Source organism: Halyomorpha halys, unplaced genomic scaffold (genome assembly GCF_000696795.3).
Source record: "Halyomorpha halys isolate HHAL.00 unplaced genomic scaffold, Hhal_1.1 Scaffold4.1, whole genome shotgun sequence".
Classification (NCBI taxonomy): domain Eukaryota; kingdom Metazoa; phylum Arthropoda; class Insecta; order Hemiptera; family Pentatomidae; genus Halyomorpha; species Halyomorpha halys.
Window position 1 is genome coordinate 1,251,625 of NW_027116287.1, and position 13,260 is coordinate 1,264,884.

Sequence of the window (13,260 nt, forward strand, 5' to 3'; positions counted from 1 at the left end):
GTGTGTCCCGAAACGTTGTACAATGTTAATGAGTGAATAAATAATAATTTATTGAAAATGATGGAAGTAATTATAAACCTCAAAAAATTATAAAAAAAAATAATTTATTTTTTATTTTTTTAGGATATATAATCCATCTCCATTTAAATAATTACAGTAATAAATGCAAATATACTGAACATATGATATTAAATAAAAAATAGACAAATAATGTAACTAGGTCCAACAGACCTACCTGTTACATTGTGGGTTTACCTTACATTTCTTAAATCAGTTGTAGAAATGGTTCCGAATTCAAATAAATTTTACTCTTTAAACAGTTTTATTCTTATAATTACTCTTTTTGTAATTTACTGTTAAATGGATTTAATTTTTAGTGGCATCCAATATGCCCTATTACTAATAATATCAATAATATAAATGTTTATGTCTTTGCTGGGATAAAATTTAGTTTATTTTCTTTACTTAAGATTACATTCTCTTACATGGATCCTGAAGTCTGTTAATTTAGAAATGGTATAACTCTTAATAAATGTTCCATCACAGTTCAATAATAAGTATTATAAGGGATTTAGGTAAAGGAATGCTGGTTTATCTTTTCAATACCTAGAAGGTTCCGAGTAAATATTTTTTATCTTATTTTTGTTTCTGACTATGTTGAGTCTGAATTAAACAAAAATATGAATTTTACATTAAAATACAATTTTATTGTATTTGTCATGGACGTTACCTGGAGAAGACAATTAAGCTCTGTGACAACTGAAACGTCACAATTTACAATACTTTTTCTAAAAATTCATGTATTTAGTGACATTGCATATTCAATTGAAATAAAATGTGAATTTAATTTTTGTACTTACCTTTTTCAAAACCTCAGAATGCCTTCAATAAAATGATTATTGTGAGTGAGTGTTTTGGCCAAAGACCAATTATTTATTTTGCGATTAAACAATAGTTCAAAGGGAGCTGTCTAGGTGCGCTGAAGTATTTAAAGACATAAATCTTTCTTTTATACACTCTGAAAAGTAGTGTCACCTGTAGGTAATAATAAGTACTGGAAGGTTAATAATTTGTGCAGATTACTTCACCAAAAGTGTATTTTAAAAATACAATTGTCCAACACTGGCTCTCATGCCACCAATCGAAATTAAATTTTCTTTTATTCAGTTCAATCACTGGGCTTTGTCAATGTTAATAACAGTTTCACGTAACAGGAACGTAGTGTCATACTATTATAACATCAATCAGTTTAATATTATAGTAACTAGAAAAAAGGAGCCACATATGTTCATCATGAGTCTACTTTGAGCAATGGCAATGTAGATTTTACCAATTTTATATTCATCATAAAAATGTGCCAATTAATATTACAATTGTATGACATGAGTTCCTTTTGTGAGACTCTTACTAATATTGAGAAAGTCCAGTGATTGGACTAAAAATAAAGATCTTAATTTTAATGTCCACACATTTGCTATAGTTCCTGATGATGATGTGAGAGCCGAATTGTCTGACTATAATGGAACAATTTATAGTCTATGAAGAAATCTGCCTAAAATGTTTTTAACAATAATAAGCTTTTTACCCACTTTTTGTCAAATAATTAATAAAACTAATGAATAATAAAAAGCTAAAACTTCATTAACAACAAGTTATTTAGAACTTTATTTATGAAACATTAACATATATATTTAAAAAGATAAAAGTACAATATTAACATAAAATATCATATTATTATGTATACTTCGGTAATCCAGCATATACTTGGCTTTCAATACCGCATTCATTTTTTCCTCTTAGAATTTTGAAGGTCCCATGGTCACCCCAGTCTGTATTCCATGAGTTTGCTATCAACCAATAGTTGGTTCCGTTTTCAACACCCCATCCAAGAACTCTGATTGCGTGACCTCCAAGAGCTTTTCCAGCAACATGCTTATATACTCCTGTTAATATTCATTTACATATTAATTAATTATATTCTTTTTTTCACATTAGTTTTATTCCTAGTTTTATTTATTATTATTGTATAGAATTGAACAATGATTTGGCCATTTATAATTTTATAGAGACAAGTAAGTAATTAAATTCTTCAGTAGGTACATAGCTCACCTTTAATTTCTTGCTAAATTGATAAAGAAATTCATCAATTTAATATTTCTATTATGATTTATGAAGGAGACATAAACTGTTATAGGACACTTCTGCTTTGGAGTGAGTGAGTTTAACCAAATATAATGTGATCAATGAGTCTTTAATTACCTTGTTTATAACTCAAGAAGTCCTCAAAGACAGTAAAGGTTCCTTCCACTGGGCCATTGTTTAGAATCTCAAGCTGTATAGCTCTTGGATGCCCTTCTATAGAGTAAGATTTCTTTCCTGTGTAAAAAAAAATATAAATAAAAATATGCAAGTATGATAATTATACGGATATCTATATAATGATTTATCTATTGATGAATTTAATTATAGCAAGGATTGAAACAGTTTTTTACCTTTTGCTGATTCCTAGTATTGGTGAGCTAAACTATAAATTGTTGCTTGATATGAGTAAATATTTTCAAAGATTACTCCATTCCTGATAGTAAATGTTTTTAAGGTGAGATAAGAGGAGCTCTAATCATGGGATATTGGGAGTGAGACGAGTAGGAAAGATTCCCTCTAATTACTTTTGATGTTGTGATCTGACGACTTTTATTTTATTTGGATTTATTTAAAAAAGTTTTGAATGATAAAAAGTGTATTTATGTCTTTTCTATGATTCTATGAATGCAATTTTAATAAATAAATAGTTTGTTTGCTTTGTGGATATTAAAAAGTGTATACAAATTTCCATCATGCTGGCAAGAAGTCATAGTGATGACAATTATATTATCAATAAAGTTTATTCAAAGTATGAAAAAATTATTATTTTGTTTTATTCTAAAAACAGAGAGAATTTTCTGGTAGTCCTAATACTAACACCCAATAACTTGAAAATTTTGTATCTGAGGATAGCTTGTGGATAGGCGGAAACATTATAAAATGATTTAAAAGTTTTGTAGTGAACTATTAACAATCCATCTTAAATTATTGATTTTGTCTAGATTGTTGTTCATAATAAAAAGTTGTTCAGATGATAATTTGAAGGGCTCTCATTTAGTTAAAGATGGCCCAGATTTGGTTTAGTTCTTTTTTGCAGAATGTGTACCTCTTATTCATTCATTAGTGTTGCTATTATCCTAGAAGATACTTTGAGAAATATAAATTTTTTATAAAAGAGGTTTTCATATTAGTAGTGAATGTTAATTTTATATTTTTTTATCTTTTGTAAAATGGAATGAATTAAAAATTAATATAATTTTGTTTGTGCTTGATCATGTTTATGACTCAAAGTATTGAAATTTGGACAAAATATTTTAAATTTCTTACCATAATGTAAATCTTGCTTATAAGTGATTGAATATTTTGGCTGGCACTGCCTCGTGCATTTCGGTGTGGTCGGATGCTCTTTATCACATGAAGGGTGGGGACCTGGAACGTGGTGTTCACAGGGTTCTATCCCGTAAGGAATGCAACCCTGTAAGGAAGAACAAATTTTGATACAGTTTTGTGTTATAATAATTGAAATGAATTACACTTGGTAATATCCTATGAAATGCTATTTTCAATAAATATGTATATTTCATTATTTATGATAAAAAAAAAAAATTAAAAATAAAGACATAACAGTATATATAGGCTTGGTTCTAAACTTGGTAAAGATATTTTACTAACCTGGCTGCTGTTATAAGAACCTCCTGTAACAATCCCTCTGTGAACCCAATACTTCCAAGCAGCTCCAGGGAATCCTCCCTCGCAACCAAATCCGCATGACCAACAACAAGATATAAGATCTTGAGGTGAAAGTCGTGCGTTCACAGAGCCGTTTGAATGAATACAGATTCGATCTGACATAGCTCCTATTGCACCAAAGGCCTTTAAACATGTAATTATTAATATTATACATAGAAATCAATTAAAATATTAATAAATCATTTATCATTAATTTCATGTTTTATCAAGTTTTTTAGTTTGTTTTCTTTTTCATACAGTGCACTTAAATTTTAAAAAATACCAATGAATTCTGCTAGAGGAATTTGATAAGAAACATATTCCAAAGTTTTAATGGAACAATTTAAATTTAACCTAACCTAAATTTGTATGATTATTAAAAAAAAATCTACTTTTCCATCCAATTTATTTATTTTTGTATTAATATATCAGAAAAAAAAAACACTAACATAAAATATAACATAATAGATTTCTATTATGTCTCTCCTGTAAAGAATTAGTTCATCTGAATATTTCATCAAAACTAATATTAGTCAACATCTATGTTTAAAGAAAGCCCTGACCTTTTCCTTATGAACCCTTAATTATTATAACAGATACGGGCAATAATGAAATATTTTAAAAATAATTAATATGGTGTATCAAAATTCATATAAAATAATTTAAATCAAAGATATTAAACATTGACTTGCTTATTTAATACAAACCAGTCTCATTCAAACTTATTATGTTAGAAAAGAAAAATTAGAAAAAAAAAATATTTATATTAAAAATTCAAAAATACCAATGTTAATATTGTTTTGTTTTGTTACACATACCCAGCAGCTACCACAACTCCCTTGGTCATCGATTTCAGAAATTGTTGGACAGTCAGGCCAGTTGGTTCTGGAGTCAAAGGAGTCAGGTATCGGATCTTGTATTTTGTAACTTTCCATATTTAACTGCATTAAATGTTTTGCCGATTGTGGTTGTGTTGGATGAACTCCCATAATTTTCTTAAAAAACATAGGTGAAGTTTGCCTATTAAAATTCCTTCCTGCCTAAAAATAGAAGTGTACAATTGAGTCGAGCATATAATGACTAAAAATAGATTAAATTTTCTTTTGCTGAATATAATTTCTATGCTACTGTTTTTTAGTAATTGGTGTCTGCGTTGTAGAAAATAGGTTTTATTATTTTGTTTGTAAAATAAAATGGTAGATGGGGGCATTGCTCTAGCATGGGATAGCTATGTATCCCTTGGCTAGAACAGTTTGTCGTGGTATATATTAGTGAAAACATTCTCATTGTCTTTATTTATAAAACCCTCCCTAAATTCCACAACAGTCTGTTGTTTTTATTTTTTGTGGAAAAAGTTTAGAAAAGATCATTTTAAAAATTCTTGTTTACTAAAAAATAGAAGAATATCCATCTACCATTTGAATAAAGAAAATTTGTATTTGTGATTTAAGGCTTATATTCCTAATTTAATTTAAGACAAAAGCGGTTACAATTTTTAAGTTTTTTTTTTCATATAATTTTTACTTTATACCTATAGTAAGAGGATGTAAATTGCAATTGTGCAAAATTTCAAACTCGAGTATTATATGGAAATACATGTTTACAAGCACCAAGCATCCAAATAACTAAGTCTCATTCCATTTTTGTTTTACTATCATCATGAGTTGAGATGAGAGGATTTTGGAGCCTTTGCAGAACTTGAAGTCATGATAAAAAAACAAAAAAAACAATATGTGAGTTTATAATTTCATTTTTATCACAACAAATTCGATTATTTACATGTGAATTATAATAATTGTAAATGAAAGATTTTTCTTGCAATCAAATTAATATCTTGAATATAAAGCCAAGTTTAGTTGACTTCACCCTGATTGTTTTCTCTGATATAAGATCAAAAGTCGATAAAATCCATCAACTAAAAATATGTAAATTGAAAATATTGTGGGTGCCATAGCAAAATGTAACTTACTTTTCAGTGGAAATAAAAAATGTCTTGCTTATTTCCTCAGCAATAATTCCAGCATTTTTTTTTTTCATAAACTTCTACTGCTGGCTTATTTTTATTGTTTATCAATTATTTTTATTAAAAAAATAATTTTATATTGTTTTATGTGTTAGGAAAATTAGCTATGGAAATTCAGACAGGAATTCATGCTGAGAGGTTTTGCCTTAGCACCTGCGATATATTACTTGTAGTTTCTCTACATATGAATTCTATAAAAAAAAAAAAAAATCTGTACCACTACAACCCATGAAGGGTCAGGGGTTCAGTACTTTGTAAAGCAATGTTACTAGACCAACGGTTGTGCAAGGAGGTGATTTGGTCAGAATCATGCTCGACCGCCGGATATTTACCCCATTTACGAGGCTTGATTGAGAACCCACAGGGTTGAGTCATGGCTACAGTGCAACAGAAAACAATTTTCTGCCCAGCTGGATTCGAATCCTGGTCCTTGGAGTTAGTAGCTCGTGTCTTACCACAGTGCCACCGCGTTCCCTTTGATTTCTATTCCCATTTTTATTATGAATATTAGTGTTTTCAAATTGAAATAATTTTACATAAAACTATTTTACTTTTTCAATTTATTTACAAAAAGGGATTTTATTTAACAATTAAATCTTGGTTTTATTATATTTATTTATATAATTTTTTTTTCAGCTATCATTTTAAAAATTATTGTAAAATAATGTGATAATGTTACCCAAAATTAGCATGATTTTGGAAATTGAAATAGTTTGAAACAGAGGAGCAGAAATACACTGTAAGGTATTCGCCCACAAGATATCTCTTCTGCAGAGAAAAGGGATTAATGCTTATATTTTATAATTTAGATAAAATAATTTATCATTTATTTGATTTGAGTCATTATATGGTAGAAAGTTCTATACTACATTTACAGTATGAAGGTCAAGCTGTATTACTTGGGTCTGGGAAAAAATAAATGTCTGTATAAAATGAATTCTGGATTTGAACTGGCACCACTTCTATTGAAATGCAGCTGTAACCTATTTGGCCACCACAGTCACATAGAAATCAATTGCATAGCTTTTCAATAACAACAAAACTTTTGTTGGATCTGTATCCTACTAATTAATAATTTCTTGGGTTTTATTTAATAAACAGTGAAATTAAATTAATATTAAATAACTTACCCTCCAAGTAGTATTTAATGAATTTATATAATCAATAAATTCATCTGACAGAGGATCGTATTCGGTTGCCAGTGCCGTTAAGGCACAAGCTAGTAAGAGTAATATTTGCATTTCACTTTCCTACGATTCCTTTTGTTTAGAATTCTTCAAATCTGAAAAATAATCAAACGTATTTAACATCAAAATTGTTTAAAAGGAAAAAAAAAATTGAAGATCAGCATTTCTTAGAAAAAGTTAGGTTTAGAGAGGAGTTTGGTAGCCTATTTAATTCACTGTCATACAGAGTTAGGAAAAACATAATCAGAACATTCCAATTAATATGATTAGGAATCGTAAGTAATTGTAATTATAATTGAAATTATTTGGTGAACCACTGTAATTGTAATTATGGCATCAAAATTACAATTATAATCTGAGTCAAATTAATTGCAATTACCATTTACATTCTTATGTAATTTTTATTTTTTCTCTACAATTCCAAGCAATCATAGTTGTGATTACAAAAACTACACTAAAACAGAAAAAATTGTTTTACAATGGCGCCAGAATATAAAATACACCAGTTTAAAATTGCTCGCTTGGCGTACATATTTATCAACATATTATGGTTTATTTATTTATAAGTTTTTTAAGATACTGAAAATAAATATAAAATTGGTTTTCTGATCACGGGCTTGTGTATTGATTCATTTTAACTTTACAGGATTTCTGCTCATTAGAAATATGTTCTAATAAACTGAATTCATGCTTGAATTAAATTACACATTGTTGTAATTTTAATTGCAATTACTCAGCATCAAGAATCAATAGTAATTCAGAATCACAATTAGAATTACAGTAGTTGTATGGAGTAATTGAAATTACTTTTACACAATTACAGTAATTGTAGTTGTGTCTTACAATTACTTTGGTTTAATTATTCTTCAAAACCACTTATTGTTGGACTATTTAATGGTTATTGTAGTGTAACTGAAAAATATAATTGAATATGTTATTAAATTACTCATATAATGATTCCTGCCTAACTCTGCTATTATATACAGTGCTTACTTGGAGCCTTGTTAAAATAAAGAAGTGAATAGTTTGTATTACAGAAAGCATGTAATTAGTTCTTTTTTATTTTTCAAAATAAACTATTAAATTATTTATTTTTAGTTTCTTTGTTAGTCTCATAATAATGTCATTTAAAAACAACAGAGTGGAATGATAAACTTTTTTAATAAAAAAGAGTTATGAAAATGATTGTGTTTATTTCGTGAATTTAGGCAACATAAAATAATTTTTGAACATATTAGTCAGTCTTCATGCAAGGTCTAACCTTAAATTTTTCATATTCAACAATTTATTGAATATTTGGGAGTTTATGAGAAATTGATTAGAGTGTAAATTCATTAAACAATAGCTTTGCCATCTATAGTGCTTTACTGTTATTCCTATAGATTAATTTGAGTGTGTTGGGAAAGAATTGATCAAAAAACCTCTTAATAGATTGAAGAGAATGTAGCAGCCCCAAACATATCATACTAAAGTATGGAATCGTATTTACTGAACCTGGTACCGTCCCGTCTATTATGTTCTCCACAAAACCCCATACAGAGAAAAGAGTTTCACAATGACTAGGCAGTTACATTAAATATTTTCACCTGTTACTTTCAGATGTTTTATGAACATGGCAATATAAATTTATTGAAAAGATGATAGCAGGCTATAATAAATGTCCAGTAATTTCTGAAGAAAAACTAAAAGGATTTATCTGCCGACACATTAAATGTTAATTTATCGATTTCACTTGTCTTAGTCAATATTTTGTTTTTCTTTTCTTCTAATTTATATGCTTTTTATCTATATAACCTTGAGTGATTATATAAGAAAATAATTTCTTAAATATTTTGATAAATCTTCAACAAATGAATTATAAATTAAAATTACATTTTTATATAACAATAATAACATTTAGGTGTCTTTTCTCCATCATTTGGTCATAATTAATTACCAGTAATTCTTTTGTTAATTATTTTTAGTTCATCTGTTTTTGATTCTTATTCATTTATATTATTAGAAGTTAGTTATAATTTATGAGATGATATATTGTTTTGTTTTATGTTTTCTTTTCTCTTTCATTTAGGTATTATTGTTTATTTATTTTTTTGTCATTTCCGATTTATTATTTTAGTTATATTTTACAATGCTTTCCAAGTTCATTTTTTTTTTTTTATTTTGTATCATACTCTAAGGTACAAATGCCTTCTGTTGACGACTGTAACATTATTTAAAGGGATTTATCTCAGAATTAATAAAAATTATTATTATTATAATAATATTCACTACATCAAAAATATTCAATATAATTATATTAACAATGAATTGAACAAATATTATTAAACATATCCAAACTATAGGACAATTTGCTAAACTAAAAATCAAAATATGAAAATTGGGATAAAAAAAAAAGAAGGAAAAAATTCAACTGCTTTGACCAACATTGTATTATATTAAATCATAAATTTAACTAATAATCCAAAAATATTAGATTAAGAGTAAGAGAGAAACAATAAAATGAAAAAAATAATGAACAAAAAAGAAATTCTAGAAACTACCCCTTCTAAGAAAAATAAATAGTAAATTATGAAATTGATTCTAACAATATACGCTGATTTAATTAATAAATTAAAAATTTAATTGTTAGATAAACTATATTAAATACAAGTATCCAGTAAAGTATATTTTTTGTAGTATAGAATAAAATATAGTGAAGGATTGGTGAAAATGATAAACAAATTAAAATTAAAATTAAATTAAGGAACTATATTCATGGGAGGTAGCTAGTTACAAAGTGAAACCTCTCATAATAGATACACCATCTGTACTAACAATTTTTAAATGTCTTCGACTGGAAATATTCTTTCATGAAACTAAAATCTCCAAAATTTAAAAAAAAAATAAATATTTTTTAATCAAGTCTATATCTACAAGTTGTAATTTATAAATTGGGTTAGTAATTAAAATGGATGACCTAGAATTAATTTAATAAATAATCATTTCAACTTACAGTGAAATCGTACCAGTCAGTTAACAAGATCACTCTCAACTGACATGTCCCAAGTAATCATTGTCTACTTAACCATTTACTATCTATTGTTATCATATTTTCTAGTGTGTCAAACAAGAAGGGTATCTTATCATATACCATGAAAACTACAACTATCCTGTGGTTTTATTGATAGTTAATCATCGCAGTTATTCTGCATTATGATATAATTTTATCTCTCTCGTAGAAAGAGATACCAATATAATAATATAGAAGCTGTAAGAAAGGAATTAGAAAATGAGAATTCATTTTAACTGCAGTTTTATTAACCAATCTCTTAGTAATTGTATACAATTGTAAAATGCATATCGCTGATTTGATTTGATAATGGCATATATGACAAACATTTTTTTAATTTTATTTTATGTTTGACATAATACATAGATTGTATTGTATACTGGGATTACTTGGTGACAAACCAGCTTTGGGACAGTTCCTGGGGGGACCCCTGTTGTAAAATAATCCTAGTCTTCTGTACTATAATTTTATATAGAGAAATAATTTCGATTCAAAATAAAATCCAAACTTTTTATCAATCAGATACCCCACTATTTAAGCAAAGAAGTGATGCATATAGTAGAGCATCAATAATCCGGATTAATTTTGTCCAATACCTGTTTGTATTATGAAAATGCCCAGATATTTCAAAATGAACCAAAAAAAGGACATTGGTTGCCTTAAACATAAAAAACATTTGCTGAACCCATTTTTAATTTACTTTTTGGGGTTAAATAATTAAAGCAGGTAAATAAAACCATTATGTATGTATTTATTCAACATATGAAAAATATTTAAAGCAGTGGTTTATTATTTGAAGGCTACTACGTACTTCACTGTTTTTTTTTTTGTTTTGTTTTATTTTGGAAATTGTTAACCTCCTTACATAAAATTCTTTATTTAGTAATTTTACATCACTGTGTACTACTGTTTCCATCTTCAGGGGCCTTCAATATTTTCTTTTATTTTTCCTGTTGTTTTAGTTCAAATTAAAAAAAAAATATTATTGATATTTTGAACTAAAGTAGTAATTCTCTGTTAAGCAGTCATGTCTTTTATTTATTGTAATAATTTTAATGGGTGAGTCACCTACTGATATGAAAAAATATATTGAATCATAATTTAATTATGATTAAAAAGACAGAGACACAGTATTCTCGAAATGTTCTAGAAGAAAAAATATGTGGATTAAGAACTATTGTGCTTTTAAATTTTTGACGTTATGTAAGGTTCGAAAAAAAAAAAAGACGAAAATTGTATTTTGCTCTGAATTTTTTTTTAATAAAGTAGGCTTTATAGAATTTTGAATGATTAATTATCTTATTATTATTATTATTTATAATCTTATTAATTGTTTTATTATGTTTGTGCCATTTATACATTTATCCCATTATTTATTTATAACTAATGAATAATTTCATTTTATTTTGAACAATGCTATAGAAATATGTATATGAAAGTATATACTTTCATATAAATTTTTCTTTATATCTAATAAACAAATTTATTAGATATAAAGAAAAAAGTAAAGTGCAACTAGTAAATTGGTTGCATATTTACTTCTCTTTGGACAAAAATTCATAAAAATATTAGGTATTTCAGCTCCACTTTTAATCATCCAATCAAATATACTACTGTATATTGAAATTAACTGAAAAATATATTTATTTATTTTAAATTTTATTTATTACATAAGAATAAATACAGTGATGGAAGAATGATTGATTTGTAGGGTACTTGAATTAATAAGGGATAGAATATTATGAATACAATTTTCATCCCGATATTTATGAATTACCTTAAATATAAATAAAAATATTAGTAATTAATAGGAATAAATACTAATTTTGATAATTAATATTAATAAATTTACTAAATAATGCAATATAACTACTCACTGTGTCTTGTAGTGCTGGCAGTTGTCTGAAAGCGATTAAGGTCATAGAAGGAGAACAAACCTTATCAGACATATTCAAGATTTAATGGTAAAGGTCAAAGAGCATGGAACGGTCGTTAATATTTATATAAAGAAAATAGGGATTTACGTCGGGTATCTTGTTGTAAATATATTTTTTCTGTTTCTATTTACATAATCTTTATAGATAGAGAAAAACAATATTTTACTACAATAGTGTTTAAAATATAGTTCATAATTATGAATAGTAAATAGTTGATTTGAACATTTAATATATCATTTACATGATTGTAATATTATATTTAATTTGTAAATGTCTGCATTAGCATATTTTAGAAATTTCATATAACACATTCCCTCTTAATGATATCTTCTAATATGAAACCAGATATTGGCAGTACCTATATACTTATACCATTTACTACTAAAGTACTAAGAGCCACCTCTTTATTTGTATTAAGTTTTAGTCGTTATTTACAATTATCTAAGTAAATAATGATAAATGTAGTCAACATGATTAAAAGTGCCAAAAAGCTAGTTTTTAAAAAAATGAAAAAAACTAGTCACAATTTTTGTTCTCAAATTATGGAGAAATTACAGCTCTAGGAACTAAACCGTTCAAGATAGTCACTTCCAGCAGTTACCAGTAGATTGACTCTGGTTTCTTAATCGTAGTCAAAATCTCGTTTTTTGTATTTCTGGCTCTTACAGCCATTCCATTTCCATGCCTCAATTAATTTCAAATAAATAAACCCGTCAATTCACTTTTTCTCCTTCTTTTCTCTCACTTTTTTGAATCCTAAGGAGAAAGTAATAAGCTAGAATTTTTAATGCCTTAGGTTCAACATGAATATTTATTTCTGTATTAAAATATAATTGCTTAAAGAAAGAAGTTTAACATACTTATTTCATTTAAATTTATAAAAAAACGTAATTACAATGTTAAAAGCAACTTTCAAGGAGACACTGTCCTACCAAATCCAAGGACCCAGGTTAAAATCTGGCTGTGGGAAATAATTATTTTCAGTTTCACTACAGCTGTGTCAGCCTTGTGGGTTCGCAGAGCCCTCCGAGTACCCTTAATTGAGATAAAATCTGGCAGTTGAGCATGGTCATGAACAAATCACCTCGATGTATAACCATAGTTCAAGAAACAGTAACTTCCTTACAAAATTACTGAATCCCTGACCCTTCATGGGTCTAGTGGTCTAGATTTTTTTTTTAATATTTATTCAGAAGAGAAATCGGTAATTGGTTTAAAGAGTAATAAAACAAAAATAAATTATTATATGCAAAC

General features: G+C 27.0%; 1 protein-coding gene across 2 annotated transcripts; it reads right to left on the bottom strand.

The window, feature by feature from the left end:
* Positions 1–1,637: 1,637 nt before the first annotated feature.
* On the bottom strand, positions 1,638–12,020 carry CtsB (Cathepsin B). 2 transcript variants are annotated; one of them, XM_014435331.2, is made up of 7 exons: positions 11,947–12,020; positions 6,964–7,115; positions 4,629–4,850; positions 3,754–3,954; positions 3,409–3,556; positions 2,260–2,376; positions 1,638–1,943 (listed from the first exon to the last, which is right to left on the bottom strand). In XM_014435331.2, exons 2-7 carry the CDS (start codon positions 7,072–7,074, stop codon positions 1,735–1,737), a joined length of 1,008 nt encoding a protein of 335 aa, XP_014290817.1. In that variant the 5' UTR covers positions 7,075–7,115; positions 11,947–12,020; the 3' UTR covers positions 1,638–1,734. The 2 variants fall into 2 exon arrangements, with proteins under 2 accessions (XP_014290817.1, XP_014290885.1); XM_014435399.2 differs by lacking the exon at positions 11,947–12,020 and adding an exon at positions 10,013–10,120.
* Positions 12,021–13,260: the final 1,240 nt, after the last annotated feature.